This window comes from Canariomyces notabilis (assembly GCF_033297395.1).
Source record: "Canariomyces notabilis strain CBS 508.74 unplaced genomic scaffold N656scaffold_10, whole genome shotgun sequence".
In the NCBI taxonomy this organism is placed as follows: Eukaryota; Fungi; Ascomycota; class Sordariomycetes; order Sordariales; family Chaetomiaceae; genus Canariomyces; species Canariomyces notabilis.
The window spans coordinates 343,725-360,236 of record NW_027041832.1 but is presented as its reverse complement, the minus strand read 5'-3'; the positions used below and the strand labels follow the sequence as shown (position 1 = coordinate 360,236).

The 16,512-nt window shown below is 55.5% G+C and overlaps 7 protein-coding genes across 7 annotated transcripts; 4 read left to right on the top strand and 3 right to left on the bottom strand.

Annotated features, from left to right (window-relative positions):
• Positions 1 to 165: 165 nt before the first annotated feature.
• Positions 166 to 1,364, bottom strand: N656DRAFT_768345 (malate dehydrogenase; the record flags this gene model as incomplete). Its single annotated transcript, XM_064813616.1, has 3 exons — positions 166 to 1,004; positions 1,069 to 1,186; positions 1,311 to 1,364. 3 exons carry the CDS (start codon positions 1,362 to 1,364, stop codon positions 166 to 168), a joined length of 1,011 nt encoding a protein of 336 aa, XP_064670341.1.
• A 719-nt stretch (positions 1,365 to 2,083) lies between these two features.
• N656DRAFT_74938 (uncharacterized protein) lies at positions 2,084 to 3,298 on the top strand. The gene has a single exon (XM_064812978.1). The coding sequence runs from the start codon at positions 2,438 to 2,440 to the stop codon at positions 3,101 to 3,103; it is 666 nt and encodes a 221-aa protein (XP_064670340.1). The 5' UTR covers positions 2,084 to 2,437; the 3' UTR covers positions 3,104 to 3,298.
• A 1,327-nt stretch (positions 3,299 to 4,625) lies between these two features.
• On the top strand, positions 4,626 to 5,430 carry N656DRAFT_708715 (lytic polysaccharide monooxygenase; the record flags this gene model as incomplete). The annotated part of the gene is made up of 3 exons (XM_064811528.1): positions 4,626 to 4,674; positions 4,728 to 5,096; positions 5,150 to 5,430. 3 exons carry the CDS (start codon positions 4,626 to 4,628, stop codon positions 5,428 to 5,430), a joined length of 699 nt encoding a protein of 232 aa, XP_064670339.1.
• A 332-nt stretch (positions 5,431 to 5,762) lies between these two features.
• N656DRAFT_731196 (Metallo-hydrolase/oxidoreductase) lies at positions 5,763 to 7,558 on the top strand. The gene is made up of 3 exons (XM_064812640.1): positions 5,763 to 5,911; positions 5,964 to 6,464; positions 6,547 to 7,558. Exons 2-3 carry the CDS (start codon positions 6,197 to 6,199, stop codon positions 7,416 to 7,418), a joined length of 1,140 nt encoding a protein of 379 aa, XP_064670338.1. The 5' UTR covers positions 5,763 to 5,911; positions 5,964 to 6,196; the 3' UTR covers positions 7,419 to 7,558.
• A 1,740-nt stretch (positions 7,559 to 9,298) lies between these two features.
• Positions 9,299 to 12,296, bottom strand: N656DRAFT_74908 (uncharacterized protein). Its single transcript, XM_064812966.1, has 3 exons — positions 12,266 to 12,296; positions 10,183 to 12,109; positions 9,299 to 10,128 (listed from the first exon to the last, which is right to left on the bottom strand). The coding sequence occupies exons 2-3, from the start codon at positions 12,017 to 12,019 to the stop codon at positions 9,401 to 9,403; spliced, it is 2,565 nt and encodes an 854-aa protein (XP_064670337.1). The 5' UTR covers positions 12,020 to 12,109; positions 12,266 to 12,296; the 3' UTR covers positions 9,299 to 9,400.
• Positions 12,297 to 12,784: 488 nt separating this feature from the next.
• N656DRAFT_789407 (uncharacterized protein) lies at positions 12,785 to 14,603 on the bottom strand (the record flags this gene model as incomplete). Its single annotated transcript, XM_064816786.1, has 2 exons — positions 12,785 to 12,826; positions 13,002 to 14,603. 2 exons carry the CDS (start codon positions 14,601 to 14,603, stop codon positions 12,785 to 12,787), a joined length of 1,644 nt encoding a protein of 547 aa, XP_064670336.1.
• A 410-nt stretch (positions 14,604 to 15,013) lies between these two features.
• On the top strand, positions 15,014 to 16,512 carry N656DRAFT_778998 (uncharacterized protein). The gene is made up of 4 exons (XM_064815110.1): positions 15,014 to 15,595; positions 15,679 to 15,746; positions 15,799 to 16,144; positions 16,234 to 16,512. Exons 1-4 carry the CDS (start codon positions 15,298 to 15,300, stop codon positions 16,341 to 16,343), a joined length of 822 nt encoding a protein of 273 aa, XP_064670335.1. The 5' UTR covers positions 15,014 to 15,297; the 3' UTR covers positions 16,344 to 16,512.

Genomic DNA, 16,512 nt, shown 5'->3' with positions numbered 1-16,512 from the left:
CCCGGCTCTAAGCCACTGGAACGCCAAAAAGCACCGCTGTTGCTCAGAGTCCTTCTCCCCTGTTCAGCCGCACGCTCCCCCTTCGCAGTCAACACCCTTCCGAGAGTGATCCGGACGAGGCCATATGGTTGGAAGAGAGAGCGTGTCTTTGCTGGCGTTACCCATTTATTTAGGCGGGTTCTGGGCAACGAAAGTCTTGCCCTTCTCGATGTTCTTCTTGAGATCGCCGAAGCAGGCCTCAAGGAGCTTCTCCTCGACAGCATCAACCTTGCCGACGGGCAGGATCTTCTCAACACCGTTGGGGCCAAGCTCAACCTTGGAGCTGAAGAAGTCAATGCCCTGGTCCTTGTACAGCGGGCTGTCGACAAAAGTCGGCTCAATGACGCCCTTCTCGCCCTGGGCGGCGCGGAGCAGGGACTCGGCCATGCGGGCGCCGGCCATGGCCATGGACAGCGTGGCGGAACCGGCACCGTCCTTGGCCTTGACAACCTCGTCACCACCAAACTGCACGCGGTGGATCAGCTCGGCGTTGGATGACAGCTCGGGGTGGTTGCTCTGGCTGAAGAGGGGGACAATGGTCACGCCGCTGTGGCCGCCGACCACCGTGATGTTCTCGTTGGCCGGGTCGGTGCCCTTGATCTCGCTGACGAAGCGCGACGCGCGAACGACGTCGAGAGTTGTGACGCCGAAGAGGCGCTTGGGGTTGTAGACGCCCTTGGACTTGAACACCTCGGCGCAGATGGGGACGGTGGAGTTGACAGGGTTGCTGATGACCAGGATGTTGGCCTCGGGGCAGGATTCGGCGCAGGCCTTGGCAAGGTCGCGCACGATGGAGGCGTTGGTGTTGAACAGATCGTCGCGGCTCATGCCGGGCTTCCGCGGCACGCCGGCGGGGATGAGAACAACCTCGGCGCCCTTGAGCGCGTTGGCGAGACCGGTGGGTGTGGGCTCGTAGCCCTTGACGGACGACTTGGTGTTGACGTGTGAGACATCGGCGGCGACACCTGCAGGGTCGATGTCGTTAATCAATTAGGCCGGGAAAGAAGGGTCTATGATCGGATGACGTACCAGGAGCGCCCCGGATATCGTACAGGGCGAGCTCGGTGACTCTGGGGTTCAGCTTGAGCAGCAGAGACAGCGGCTGGCCAATGCCACCCGCAGCACCGAGAACGGTGACCTTGGAGAGCTGTTGGGCGTGATACTAGTCAGCTTTCGACAACTTAACTCATCAATGGCAGCGGTGGGAGTTTGCGCGATGCAAGGCTGATTGCACGCCAATTGCGAGCCGATTGGGACTGCCGAGTGCTTACGTTTCTAGCCGAAGCCGAAAAGGCACGGCGCTGGATCCTTGAGGCCATGAACATCTTGAATAGAGTGACCGTGGTGGGCGGACAACTACTAATGAGGGTGGTGGAGAGAAAAACAGAACCAAAAGGAAGCGCAAGTTTTGCGGGCTTGGCTGTTGAGTTGGATGGATGGATTGGACTGGGTGGCCGGATGGTTCCGTTGAGGCCAAAAAACTGCTCTCGCCAACTTTGGCCTAGCGTGGCGACTGCCTCAGTGCCTGTCCGTTGCTCCGTTCTCGACGGGAAGGTCCACTCGGCACTGTTCGGACTTCGGAAAATCCCGCACCCATTGCTGGGCCCGCTTTCCCGCTGTCACTGGCACCGTGGCACGCATCAACCAACCGCCAGCGAAATTCAGAATTGCCTTGCGCTGCCGTCCCGTCTTGTCTCGCATCTCGTCTCCTGTCTCCATGCCGCCCGGTGGTTAACACACAGGAATCGCTGTGATGGCCTCCACATCAAATTTAACGGCATTTCTCGCACCGGGCCGGGCATCGACACTCTGACTCCTGACTGGACTCTCCCAGATCCAGGACCCAGGCGCCGTTCATGATTTTGGCATCAATGCCTGCGATGATATGCTCGCGCATGGTGGCGGTTTGTTGATTAACCACCGGCCAATAGGCAAGGTCGGGTGAGGTGCAGTGCGGCTGCGCCTGTCCTGGGCAATGGAAGCGTCTTGCTGCATCAGGTTTAGGCTCCGACACAGCCCCACACGAGACAACTTCTCATCGTGAGATGCACCCTCTTCCCCGAGGACTCCATCTCTTTCGCTCACATAGTGATTACAAGAGCTTGTGGCATCGCCATGTCCATTTGAAACATGCGCTTGATCAATACCACAACTTTTGAACTCGCCGAGTTCGTTAATAATCCCCCCGCCCTACGCCATCCTGTCGCACACATGGGGCGAAGACGAGGTCACCTTCCAAGATATGTCGCACCTGGACGCAGCACGCAAGAAAAAGGGCTTTTCCAAGATTGAGGGGTGCTGCCGTCAGGCGGTCCTCGATTGATGGGAATGGGCCTGGGTCGACACATGGTGCATTGACAAGACATCAAGCGCTGAGCTCTCAGAAACCATCAACTCCATGTTCGGATACTATCAGCACGCTTTGAGGTGCTACGCCTTCCTCAGTGATGTCAGTGCCCGCAAGGGACGCTACACGTTGGTCGCCCTGGAGGAGGACCTTGCTCTAGAACCCGGCTGGCGCGATGACTCCTACCTCAGAATCAAGTCCCTATTATTTGGATCTCGCTGGTGGACCCGCGGGTGGACGTTGCAGGAGCTGATCGCGCCTTCTAACGTCCAGTTCTATAACCACAACTGGGAGTACTTGACTGACAAGCTAGGTCCGTATAAGGAGTACATAAGTCATTTCTGCGGCATATCTATAGGCGTCTTGGGCCACTTTTCCCCGTTGTCTTCGGTCTGCGCCGGCCAAAAAATGTTTTGGGCTGCAGGACGCTCCACCACACAGGAAGAAGATATGGCGTATTGCTTACTGGGTATCTTCGACGTCAACATGCCGTTGCTTTACGGCGAGGGAAGGAAAGCATTTGTTCGCCTCCAGGAGCACATTATCGCCGCCGACGAGGACTGCACCCTACTGTTAACGGGTCAGCCGCGTCAGTCCCCTTCGGACTGGTACAGCCCAACATGTTGCGATGAGTCCGATAGAAATCGAGACTCAGAGCGTATGTCCGATACACGCACCTTCTGGTCCACAATGCGACGCCTCTACGCAGTATCCTAGCGGAATCCCCGGATGATTTCAAATACTTTCGTAGCCTTTCCACGTACATGGACTTACGGCATAGATCAATGCCCTATACCGTCTTTGGCGAGCCTCCCCAGATCACCAGCCGCGGACTGCGCACTTCGCTCTTCATCACGGAGCTCACCGAGCAAGACTTATCAGGCTCCTCGGCGCTTGCGAGCGAGCTCGACGTGTTCTTCCGCAAAATTGGCAATTCTGGGTATCAGGACTTCGCGCTGTGGGCGCGTAATGGTTTTGATGTCGCCCAACGGCTTCATCTCGGGACGTTTTCACCGCTCTATTCCAATGCAGACGTCACCACCGTGGCCTGTATTCTCTTATTTCGCCTCGATCCTCACCACGTTCTTGGTACCTACGCAAGAGTGTTATGGTTCTTTACTCAATTACACGTCGCGGATTCCGACTCCTCCCGTTGGAAGCTCGAAACTTGCTACATCAAAACGCGCACCGACTCGGAAATGCTTCGACTGGGCCTCTACTTGGACTACCATGCTCGACCGATGAGGGCGGAGATAGACTGGACATGGCGGACAACTGCCCAGAACTGCCTGGATCTGTTTTCAGTATTACATGCATTGGCGACGAACGCGAGGAGACTGTGGCCTACCGAAGCTTCCAAGTGAAGGCAGCCCGCGGGTTTCCCAACTGCTTGATAGAAGTAGAGGCACAGATTGACTGCTGCTGGTTTACTATCGTCTGTGCGACGACATAGACGCATACTCCGGGACCGATCCGTGGGAGAATATGAACATCGGGTTTATGTCAACCTGGAGGAGGGGGAACGCAGGAGAACTGGGGACGATTGGCCAAGATTGCCTTCGCTATCCCTTAGGAGCGCTCCATGTTGCTGTCATAGCGGAAAGGGTTTTTTGCTCGCAGTCCATAAGGTATATCATATCTTTCGCGTGGGTTCCATCACGCCCAGGGCCGGAGATCCAACCAGTCGACCACCCAACCACGACCAACGGCAGTCAGATTGGGTGCAACTAATTGCTATTCGGATCCATCGGTTACGGGTAATCCACCAGTCCTGGTGGTGTGCACGGCAGCCAGTGCTGGATACGGAAGCCGCCGTGGGGTAAATGGTTGGAGCCAAGTGCTCCCACGTTGGGCTGCCCGTTCCTATGCGACAGTCATGTTTGTGAGTCCCCCGGCTTACAGCGAGCGGAATTCTACTTACTATTATCCTACCCATCCAGTTGCCTCAGTACCGTGACCTCGGCTCATATATACTCATGAACAGCCTAAACTTGTCCATGCTTCTCCAGTGGTCCATGCTATCTTGGACTTCTCACCGGATTGGCTGTTTTCCCTTTGGCCGTCAACCAAGCGCTGGTATTTTTGACTCCCGTGGCGGCCCCAGATTGCCGCGGCAGCTATCAGGTATATGTGTTGCGAGGGCCCATGACTTGACTTGCCCCTTGCCAACCGCCAACCGGCAGACGGCCTCCAGCCTCCGACATTCTCTTTGGTCATTACGCTTAAACCTAACGTCAAGATGAAGCTCACGCCCTTTCTGCTCCTAGCAGCGACTGCTGAAGCACATTGTGAGTCGTGCAGCACACGATCATATCTCAGGAGCACAGCTAATCCCGACCAGACAGATTCTCCAAGCTCATCGTCAACGGCGTAGCCGAGGAGAAGGAATGGACTTCAGTCCGCCAGACCAAGAACTATCAAGGCAACTATGGCGTGACGGACGTCAACAGCCCGGACATTCGCTGCTTCCAGATGAAGCCGGGAACTTCGACGGCCACGGTAGCTGCCGGCGACAGGCTTGGCTTTGTGGCCATGTCAGCCGTGACGCACTTCGGCCCGGTTTCGTTCTACATGGCGAGGGTGCCTGAGGGGCAAAATATCAATACCTGGGACGGCGCCGGAAGCGTGTGGTTCAAGGTGGCCGAAATCAGTGCGGTTCCCGGTCCCAACGGGGCTCTCACCTCTGGAGAGGCCACCTGGCCTGCGTATAGTACGGTCCCTTCCTCTTCAAACTACAGTCCACGATGCTAACAGTCTATGCAGACAAGAAGCAGGTGGAATTCACGGTGCCCAAGAGCGTGCCCAGCGGCAAGTACCTCGTCCGCGTCGAGAGCATTGCCCTGCACCAAGCGCAGTCTGCTGGCGGCGCCCAGATCTATCTCTCGTGTGCGCAGGTTGAGATCACCGGGGGCGGAAACGGCAAGCCCGGTCCATTGGTCGCTTTCCCGGGAGCGTATCGATCGAATGACCCGGGTCTGCTGTGGTCATACTATCCCGTGCGGACGAGCTACAAGGCTCCTGGCCCAGATGTGTGGCAGGGCTAAGGTGGCCGGGCTCAGGACAAGCGGTCGTGGTTGAGTTGGTGTACGGACTGGGACGATGATTTCCCGTTCCTTCATCTCAAGTACCGAGCAGGTCATGCGCTGCGCGACTAACCATTGACGAGAATTCCTGCATTTTATCCGCTGCACGCTATCTGTACCCCAGATGGATCCAGAGTTATGGAGTCGGCTGTACGGATTCGCTTCGTTAGGCAATACTGACGTTCTATTCGTCCATGACCTCCTTTTCGAAGTGCTAAGAACGGTTACGGAGTCGTTCTGCGATTGCTCAGTTCGGTATAATTATTTATTGATTGGTACTTACACGCAGTCATGTTGCCCAGGGGATCTGTGAGAATGCCTACGCGAGTCACCGTTGTGCTGGCTGACATGGACCATGGTTGAAAGCATCTTCGTCGGGTCTCGCAAGCCATCTGGCCCACGCTAAGTTTTTGGTAGACTGTCCCAACTATCATTGATTAGAGTATGTGTAGTAACCCCTCGCCGTTGTGTCGGTTGACCCCTGATGCAAATAGGGTCCATAGCTTGGCACCAGACGACCGACATCAATGACGACACCGAGCATTCGTCATTGTATCATCACAACACTAAGCAGCCAATTAGTGCCCTCAGGGGCATACTCACACAAAGAACAGGGTTCGATCAATGTAACCGAAGATGGAGTATTTCATAGTCCAGGACGAACACTGCCGGCGGGAGGAAAAGGTGCATCACCAAGACGAAGTCCAAAAGGAACACCATCCCGAGAATGGCAACGGAAAACAAGCCAGCGGCGCTGCCGCAGCTGGTGCTCAATCCGCAGGAACGCATCCCGATCCTCAAGACGCAGACGCACCACACAGAGCCGGAGCCCACGCTCCCGATTCGCAAAAGCAACACCCACCCGTTGGAAAGTAACTTCCCACCTCTCTCCTCTGAAGAGAACGGAACCGATGGAAGTGTGTTCTTCATAGGCACAGCCACCACCGTGATATCCTACAATGGCATCCGCATACTCACCGATCCGAACTTTCTCCGTACGTACAAATCCACCCCCTTCCCCCTCTTACCAGTTCAATGGCATTCTCAGGTAGGCAACTAACCCACAGGTACGATAAGACGCCGGCGACCACGTGCACCTCGGCCCAGGGGTAACCGCCACACGCCTCACCAACCCCGCCGTGCCCAACCTGGCCTCGCTGCCACCCGTCGACGTGATCCTCCTCTCACACTACCACGAGGACCATTTCGACCGTGTCGTTGAGGCTCAGCTCAGCCGCGACCTGCCCATCGTCACCACTCCGCACGCAAAGGCCTGTCTGACTGGGACTGGGAAGGACGAGGCTGACCGGTTCAGGGCTGTGCACGCCCTGGATGTCTGGGAGGGCTTGCTCATGCCTGTGGTGGTACCTGGTGCTGCTCCCGGTGTTGAGAGTGGGGGTAAGGGGGTTATGAAGAAGGCGCCGGCTGTCAAAGTAACGGCCATGCCGGGCAAGCATGTGCCGCCCGGCCCGATCGGGGCCGTCAATGAGATGCTCGGCGCGGTGCCGCCTACTAACGGGTGGCTGGTCGAGTTGGGGTATACTATGGCTCCTTCTATGAATGAAACCAGCACCACGAGCGGCGACGGGGGCTTTGAAGCGGGCTACCGCATCTACATATCAGGGGACACGCTGTTTGTGGACGAGCTGAAGGAGATTCCGGCGCGGCTGAAGGGGGACAAGATCGATCTCATGCTGGTCCACCTCGGCGGCACGACGGTTCCGAGCCCGAGGCTGCCGCTCTTGATGGTCACGATGGATGCGAAGCAGGGGGTGCAGCTGATGAGGTTGGTGGATCCGGACGTGACGGTGCCGATTCATTATGATGATTATGATGTGTTCATGTCGTCGCTGGAGGACTTTAAGAAGGAAGTCCAGGCGGCTGGGCTGGGTGATCGCGTGGTGTTTCTTGATAGGGGGGATGAGTATCGGTTAAGGGTCAAGGGGTAACTTCTTAAAAGGGGTGGACCGGGGGACGACGGACGGTGCAATGTGGTTATGAGATTTGTGGGATTTTTAGAGGTTATATTCACGTCATTGAGGTCTGATCTGCGGTAGTACTGCTGAGCCGAAATAGCTGATGAGGTTGGTATCATCTCAGTCCCATTGTCTAAAGTCTAAATTCCTGGTCGCGAGTCCGAGTCGCCCAGTCAGTCAATCGGCGGCCAGAGCAGGCGTCACCAACACGCAAAACCCAACATGTCTGGCCAAGGTGTCGTTTATCGTCTAAACCTGTCAAATAACCTGGCAAGCAACTTTTTCACCCTGGCCTTCCATGTCAAGGACTCCGAATCACTGGCAAGCAGCTTCCTCAGTTCCTCCTCGGTTGCGTGCTTCATCATGTACGGTTGCATGCCATTGAGCAGATTATCGATTCGCTCCTGGGAGAAGCCCTGCGCTTCTAGCTTCTGCCGCACCGTTTTGGGAGGTTCCTTCCTCAAGGGCATGTTTGTTTTCTTTCGTTGTACCGGAACTGGATAAGTACTACCCAGTCTGGCAGTCAGCGAGGCCTAGTGTTATGATGGTGAACCGTGAATGGGAAGCCAGGATTTTGCTTGAAATGACTGTATGACAGGACTGTCCGTCGGTTTACGCTCCATGTGGTTAGGCCAGAGCCACGTGGACTGAGCTTTATATCGTACTGTAGATGGTACGTGAAGAGAAAGGAATCTCGCAGTCGGTAATGGCTTTGTTGCATTGGCTAGGCTTCTTTGTGTTAGAATTCATTCTCACCGTAGCCAGCAAAGCAATGGGGTCTTTCATGGACCTCTCAACCTCTCAAAGACTCAAACATACTTGCACACGGTTTGTAAGAACAAAGAACTTTAGCATTAGCTGAGCTTCAGCTGAGCTGCTAAACAAGAGTGAATCACCACTACTACACGAGGTCCATGTTCTAAACCTACTTGACGCAAAGCTCCCAGAAGCATCTTAGCCGCGTCATGTACCATAAATCAGGTGATGAGCTTGCGGGTATTGACCGATCTCGCGACCCGACGCTTTCAAGCCGCTCCATGGAATCTTGGTATTCCCTGATAGCCAGGTCCTTGAGAGACTGGACCAGGTTTGATCGCCAGACCAGAAGTGGACAAGTGCCATTGCCGCGTTCCCTCGTGCGATGGCCATGTCGCGGCAGTGTTCGGCTCCCGCGATTCCGCAAGCCATCGGGCTTGACCAAGCAATTCCAAATGAGAAAGATCTCATGGCATCTGTCAGTCTTATCTGCCCCCATTTCCCTGGCCATTCTTGGCTACTATTCGTTAAGATGGTGGTGCTGGCAGTGTCGCGGGGTCTCCGAGGAAAGACCGGCCTCGCCAACTCCAGGGACTTGGTCTGGAACCTGATTCCATCAAGTTGGGTCGAACGCCTGACCTCCTGGGTTGGGTGCTATTCAATACAATCTACCACTCCTCCATTCTGCCCGAGGGGGTGAAAGTTGGGAAGCTGTACTTGGCCTATAGACCTCGGCCCTGATACCGCAACGCCAGGATCTGAGATCTCAAAGCGAGTAACTTACACATGCTCATATTCACCCGCCTTCTTTGTCTTCAATTATTGTCATGTCCTCTTTATTCAGTTTGTACCGTAGCTACATCTATAGTATTGTCATTGACCTGAACCTCTTCGGATCCATCGCCAGGTTTTATGGTTCGTCGATCGATTGCCTGAATTTCCCTCGGTTCATGGACCGAGTAATCCGAAGCCGTCACTCCCGGCCACAAAACCATCCACCAAAGCGCTTCAACAGACCATTTCAAATTCCAAAGATGTCACGACATCTGTCAGTCGCATATGCGTCCCATTTCGTGGCCATAATGGCTACAACTCGCTGAAATAGTGGTGCTGGCATTGCCGGGTCAATTACCGACTGGCCGCACAACAACTGAAGTTGGTATGTCTGCACCGGCCTAAACGGTGGGCATGCCGGCAGTCTAATCACCGTTGTTGGGGCCGGGCTGCGGAGTCGAAGCTCCCACGTCGCTAACCCGATTCCCATCTACTCCAACATAACCCTGTGGGAAGAGGAAGTCCATGATGCCAGCAGGGAGGGAGACGCCTTTGACAGCGGACACCGGGCTTTTCCCCTTGATAGTATGGGAGGTTGACACCCGCTTGCTACCGACCGATCCTACGCCCGGTTTTGCGTCAACCCAGGCAAGTTGGCGATTGTCTCTGCAATGGGAATAAATGCCCTTCAGATGCTTGGAGTGCCGGATGAAGGTAGCAGACTGGCTCATCTTCGGATGCATCATGATGATCTCGCCAAGCCGCGCGCGAGTGACGGCAACGCAAAGCCGGTTCGGGTTGTCGAGGAATTCGGTCGACTTCTCCTTGACCAAGTCGACAAACACAAAGTCGGCCTCATGGCCCTGGACAACATCGACCGTTCGCGCCTCTACCCGCTTTTGCGCCCATTCAGGCAGCCTCTTGACGGCTTTCCTGTACTCGTCATATGCCTTCTTGTAAGGCGAAATAATGAGAATGGTTCCAGGCTCATCGCGCGCCGCATGCTTGAACTTGGTGTCATTCAGGAGCTCGCGGACACGATCCATAACCCACACAGCATGCGTGGGGTTCCATGCCGAAGTCCCGTCAAGTTGTTCCGGGCCACAGTTCTTGACATGGAGGAGCAGGCGCGGGACAGGACAAGCCTTGCCACCTGCCAGCTTCTGTAAGTAGCCTTGGATATGAGCCAGCGATGTAGGCTTCCGACCATCGTTACCGCTGACCATGCGGCCACCGTACCACAAGTCAGAGGCCAACTGATGCAGACCACCAAACGACCGGTGGCTCATTAGCAGTTCGAACCTAATGGCGTCGACTGCTGCTGCCCGCTCCATCATGGAGACTTGCATCTGCTTTCGATAAATATTGTCGTTAGCCGGAGCGGACGCCGAACCGACATACGGAACCGTCTGGCGGTAATCGCCACAAAAGATCCAAGCGATGGGGTCGAAGTTGGCGATCGCGATCAGGTTTGAGAGCTCCCGGGCGTGCGGGGCCTCGTCGAAGTACACAAGGTCTGGCTTGAACATGCCGCGGAAATGATTGCTGGCTGCCACCGGGGTGGTTGCAATGAAGTCCGCATCACCGAGCGTGTCTCGGTATAGAGAGTACACCATCCGACGGAAAGTCAAGGGGAGAACATCACTGCTTTCCCGCAGCTCTTCTTCCAGGTATCTGGTTAGAGACTCGTAGTGCGCGTCTCTGTACTTGTCATAACGCTGCCAGGCTGCCTCGTCTAGACTCGGGGCGTTACAGGTGCGGGTGGCTGTGGTTTTTGCGAGCGACATGCCTTTTGCTGTTCGGAGGAACTGCCTGGAGAAGTCAACGTGCATGACTTCCCCTGGTTCCTCGACAGCGCTAAGTCTGTCGCTGAATTTCACTTCGGCGCCCCATCCCTTCATGCGGATGACGCTCTTCTTAAGCCCAAGCTCGTCATACAACCGTACCATGCGGTTGGCGACATCATCTACCGGGCTGTTCATATCGACGATGAACAGAACCTTGGCGCAGCGCCTCTCCAACCCACCCTTGACTCTGACAGGACTCGGAAGGGGCCTAAGTTGTGCCATCACGATTGTGAAAAGGTTGAGGTGGGTCTTCCCGGCTCCTGGACAACCAGGAAGGATGCAGACTCCGCACGGGACATTGTTGAAACCGTGTAGGTACGCAGCCTTTTGCTGAGGATTGAGTTGAGCAAACTTCTTGGCCAAGAGCGAGCCAGGCCACCAGGGCTCATCCATTACTGTCTTCAGGTGGGGAATCAGGTGGTGCATGTCAACGACAAAGTCCGGGTTGCGAAGGAGGACGAAGTATTCGAAGGCCTTTAACTGACGCTCGGTCGCGTTCTGATGTTTGCCGTACAGCAGGTCGAGAGCAGCGATTTCGGCATTCTTGGTGGCTTCAGACGCCGTCAGCAGGAAGTTCACTTGTACGGCATTGTCGTCAGAAAGCTTGACATCGTGGTTATTGCCGGACTCAAAGGTGGTGGCCGTGGTATGCGTAATATTGTCGGTGCTGCAGGATGAAGTATCCCAAGAATTGCTAGAGGTTTCCGAAGGCGATTGGGCGCGGAGATTCTCCTCTGAGTCTGAGGTGGTTCTAGTCGGCGGGCTGTTGACCTTGCTGAGCAGGGGTTGAACGTCTTTGTGTGCATCCGCAATGTAGACGGTCACTTGAAAGGCGGCCAGCTTCTCTAAGAAGGGGGCGGTAACACCGAGATCGATTGGGAGCTCAATCCTGCACGCGTCCCAGAAGCGGGTCAGGGAGTCATCCTTCAAGACGACTCTGACTTTGGCCTGCTCGCCCTGCTGCGGCAGCCTTCGCTCGCCATCAAGCCCAGGGTTCACGAGGATCAAGTACTCGTCCCGCTTGGCAGTGTGGCGAGTGTGTGAAACGACCCAACCCTGAAGCTTGATCTCTTGCTTGTTGATCTGGTCGACGAGGAGCTGATCTGCTGCAAACTCGGCTTCGGTGCCGGTCTTGTGGCGATGGGCAAACTCTGCAATGTCCGCAAAGCGGTACAGAGGCTTTACACCAGCGTGCATGGCTGCGGACTTCTTGCGAAGGCGAAACTGCTGAGAAACACACGACGACCGGCCTCTCGGAGGCAATTGAGACACTAAGGCGACCTGCACCTGAGGAAAATGTCAGTCAATCAACCGTACGCTCTCTGGCGTAAATGCCAGGTGAGATGGATGGAAATGGATGAGGACCCTCGGCCTGTATGCCTAGGCGGTATGCCCAGGGGAGGGAAGGAAAGGGTCGGGAGGCAGGAAGCGGATCGCACTTACCACTGACAGCGATGAGGACGTAAGTGGAAGTCGAGACCGACAACCTATTGGCTCAATCGAATTTTGGCTTCGAGGAAGGTGCGTTGATGGCAATTGATGAAGGTTTAATGGCGGGAAAGAAGAATCGGCGGTTGTCAATCAAGGACTTTCGTGATGTGGTTTGAAGAGAAAGAGAGATCGAGGGATAAATTCGAAAGTGAGGCAAGGTTTTTGATTCCCAGGGAAAAGATCGGATGGAAGGTGATAAAAAAAACAATAGATGACCAGTTGCTATTGTGCTATTCAGGTAGCATGAATAGAATAGTAAGCTTTCTGGAAAATAGACAAGTGCTCGCGCCTTCCTGCCAGACTTCAGGCACAGCGACCACAAGCAAGTACGATCACAGAATGGATTTGGAAGCACACCTCAGTAATAACATGTTGTCATTCAAGCCTCTCATCCGAGGACTGAGATACAGCCCCCAGGATCATGAATCAAGCTCTCTCCTCCCGGATTATCCTTCCTTTTTACACCTGGGTTCATGAAACAACGTGCTCGAAGAATCTGCCCTCGACATGAGTCTGAAAGCTCCCAATCATTCAATCCATCATTACCAAGTCTTCCAAACCTTCTGTTTCATCCTCACGATCAATTCACCATTGCGGGTTGCTGGGATACAGTCTGGCCTTTCTCTTCCACGTGTTTTCCGCGCGAAAAGCGTCGTTCGTGCTGTTGTCTGCGGCGCCTGCTTCGCACAATGGCTGCCACGAAGGCACCCAACACACTCAGAAGAGTGAGCACCAACGAGTATAGGCCGATGAGGAATGCTAATATCTCGGCAGTTTCATGAAGCGGCGGCCTCGCAAAGTCCAAGGGGATATTGTTGTTTGGACCCTGCCGTGTGACTGTCAACTCGGCGCACGCAATCGTCACAACGAGCAGCACGGCTAGCAAGACCGCCCAGGGGATGGTCCACAGGCTGAATTGGGCTGGCGTGGTTGTCCTGCTCCGGTACCGATGCTGGATCGCCCTCGACTCGCTGTGACAGATGCAGTCGAGAATTTCCTGCGTGTGAAATCCTCGAGCCTTGCGAGAATACCCCGGCGAGCTGTATATGTCATACACGTACTCGCTTTGGCCAGACTCGACCGAACCCTTGCCTCGCCGCTGCTGCCAGCCCTTCAGTCCGACAGCACTAGGGCCCAATAAGCTGACGGTGAGAATGAAGAGACCGAGGGCCGTCGTGAAGACTGCCACCAGGCACACCCCAACCGTCCAAACCCTGAGAAATGTAGCAAATCCATGATCGGCAAATGGCTTCTTGGGAGCGAGAACAAAATAAACCGTGGGCACATTATCGCAGGCACCCCCGGACTTGTTCCCGTTGTACAGGAGGGGCCAGTTGAGCGCTGCGGTGCCGAACATATACATGGACCAGATCAGGAGACCGAGGGCCGCCGTCATCTGGTCCTTGTAGCTAGTGGACAAGAGGAAATGGCGCAGTGCATGCTTGGGTCGTCGTGCCTGCCGGCGGATCCGCAGTTCTTCCGACGCAATAAGCGCCACCTCCTGCTCGGTCGCTCGCGCCTCGGCAACCGTCTGTTGCGAGTGTACCATCGCAGCTACGTACAGGTCGCGGAGCTTGTCGATGTCGGCGCGCGTGGGCGCCGCAGCGATCTCCTCAATGAGCTCGTTGTTGTACACCGTCGTGACAGCGCCACCATCACCACGACTCGCGCTATGCTCGGGATCCCCCCTAACGTCGATTTGATCGTGCCAGTGCGATACGTAGTGCTGCACCGCCTGGCTGAGAGTTGCCTGCGCCTCGGCATGGTCGCGCTCGGTCTCTTCTGCTGCGGCGTGCAGCGCAAACGCCTTGAGGACGTCGGCGTAGGCGCGAGCCCGTGCAACATCAAGTTGAGTCACCGCGGCCTGCCGACACCGCTGCAGCCGCTCCTGGTACTCGGCATCCGATTTGGTATGGGCCACTCTATCGACGACAAGTGCTTGGCGGAACAGAACCGTGAAGAAGAAATAGACTGGATACCAAAGAACGAGCTGGATCAAGACGGCATAGTCGATGATGATCAAGCTGTAGTCGGCGACGTTGAGGAACATGGACAGGAACAAGGCCAGGGCGAGAATACCCCAGGCGCCGTGCCAGAAGCGGAACTGCTTGTCGACGCTGAACAATATGGCCACGATGGCAGCGGCGTACAGCAGGTAGAAGCCAATGCGGATTCCGGCGCCGATGAGCATCTGGTCGCCAAAGATGTGGCATGGCATGTAGGACGTCACGGCACTTTTTTCGTCGGTCCCGACGAAGCCAGTGCCGGTGATGCCCACGAAGTAGCCCATCGTGGACACTGAGTTGGTTGTTGTCGATATGGAAAGAGCAGCTACAGTTTGTTTTGGATGTTGACGTCCAAGAGGAGTATGTAAGTGAGTTCAGGGGATTTGGCATGAAATCCCGAGTCGCATCCAGGGTCGGCAGAAGGCAGGTGCCTTGTAGGACAACCTGCAATAAACCAGGTTGGTCCGTCGACTAGCGATGATGTGTGACATCTGGTCATCTGCAGCCCAATGTGACACAGATGCCGGCGTGCGACGACGACGCCGAAGTCAAGGCAGTTTGGTCGAGAATGCGCGCACAATCTAGATGGTGATTGGGCACCTACAGCATTATTGAGATGGCGGCTTGGCGTGACTTGTCCCTGATCGGCGGTGTGCAGTGTGCCCAACCTCCTGCTCAACAACTCACAGGTCACCGACACAATTCATCACGAGGTATCGTCGATGTGGTTGGTTCGGGCCGCGGCGGGGTTGCATTTCGGGGCGTTCACGACCAGCCCATCATAGAGCGCCACGGACGCCCATCGGGAGGTTTGGATGACGATTCCCGCCATGGAAGCCGTCGGAAAGAGTTTGCAACTTAATCAAGGCCGCTTGCCTGTTCCTGGGCCAGGCCGTTCCCCATTCCGAGGGCGCATTTTCTCAGGCACATGCGACACACCTTCCGTGTTCTTGCTTCAGTTAGACCTCCAAACCCAGGATGCGCCATTGCAAAGCTCAAGTTGCCCTAACAGCGTTCCAGCTGCTGGTCGTGGGCGCTGCGCAAGAGAACGAATTCTTTCGATGGAGCAGCCCTAACGCAGATGTGGCGGCCAACGTCCGTCGTCAGACGCCGCCGCCGGGATACCATCCCGAGTTTGGCTCCTGCGGCAGCGGCACGACTTGCGAAGATGCCTGCGGGCCGAACTGGGAATCGTGCGACGCCTCGACAACGCTGTCGCTGTTCTGCTACAACCGGGTTGATCTAAACCAAACGTGCTGCGCGAACGGGTCTGGGCGTGAGTCAACACCCAGGATGCAACATGCAACTTCGCCACCTCGAGGCAGACGAAAGACCGCGTACTGACTGTGCTTTAACCAGGAGCATGCGAGAGTGGCTACTATTGCGCCTGGCAGGAGTTTGGCGGGAGGGTGTGGTGTTGCGAAAATGTGAGAAGATATCTCAATCAGGGTCAAGTTGCACGAGCTGACTGTTGTAAAGGGCCAAAGCTTGGAAGAGTGTGGTCTCCCAGGTGGAACAGCCACGACCACGATCTCAGGAGGCCCGTCCTCAACCTCGTCAAGCTCTGGGCAAAGCGACACGACAGGAACCGGCACGAAGACGGATTCATCCGCTATAACTTCAACATCGCAATGTCCCGCAGTATCCACGGTCACGTCCTGGGCAACAACGACAGTCATATCCACTGTCAGCGTGCCTGTTACGGTCACAGCGAACGAGGGATGTTCGTCGGGCTCATTGTCAATGCCTTCGTCAAGCACGGGGTCAGCTACGGCAACGACGTCGGCGACCGTCACAACACAGCCCCCGGCATCTTCTAGTACTGGTACGGCAACTCGTACAACAGCGGTATGTGAGCCGCTGAGCCCTTGTTGGTACTGGGATGCATCCCTGACTAACTCCGTTGTACTGTAGCTCAACTCGACGGCTCCAGTAACATCGATAGTGACTGCGGGAGCTGGAGAGGTCAAAGCAAGCCTGTTTGTTGTGGCACTGGCAGGACTGGGTTCTGTGATTTACTGTAGACATCTGATGGACTGGCTGTCTTGAGACAGAAGCAGGGTGTGCGATGTGGAAGTTTTGGATGCAGGTGGTGATTTGGATACCCGATACCCCTTACTTAGTCGTGTTTGCTGGCAGATTTTGTCCTGAACCTTAACACTGAATAACCGAGCTACTTGAAAATTTGCCCAT

What these genes read in the sequence shown, in the direction of transcription:
- N656DRAFT_74938 (XM_064812978.1), top strand. Translation starts at nt 2,438, where the DNA reads ATGTTCGGATACTATCAGCACGCTTTGAGGTGCTACGCCTTCCTCAGT.
- N656DRAFT_731196 (XM_064812640.1), top strand. Translation starts at nt 6,197, where the DNA reads ATGGCAACGGAAAACAAGCCAGCGGCGCTGCCGCAGCTGGTGCTCAAT. An exon ending in CACCGATCCGAACTTTCTCC is followed by an intron (nt 6,465 to 6,546) that starts GTACGTACAAAT and finishes AGGTACGATAAG; the next exon opens with ACGCCGGCGACCACGTGCAC.
- N656DRAFT_74908 (XM_064812966.1), bottom strand. Translation starts at nt 12,019, where the DNA reads ATGCACGCTGGTGTAAAGCCTCTGTACCGCTTTGCGGACATTGCAGAG. An exon ending in CATGGTCAGCGGTAACGATG is followed by an intron (nt 10,129 to 10,182) that starts GTCGGAAGCCTA and finishes AGAAGCTGGCAG; the next exon opens with GTGGCAAGGCTTGTCCTGTC.
- N656DRAFT_778998 (XM_064815110.1), top strand. Translation starts at nt 15,298, where the DNA reads ATGCGCCATTGCAAAGCTCAAGTTGCCCTAACAGCGTTCCAGCTGCTG. An exon ending in CTGCGCGAACGGGTCTGGGC is followed by an intron (nt 15,596 to 15,678) that starts GTGAGTCAACAC and finishes TGCTTTAACCAG; the next exon opens with GAGCATGCGAGAGTGGCTAC. An exon ending in GGGTGTGGTGTTGCGAAAAT is followed by an intron (nt 15,747 to 15,798) that starts GTGAGAAGATAT and finishes ACTGTTGTAAAG; the next exon opens with GGCCAAAGCTTGGAAGAGTG.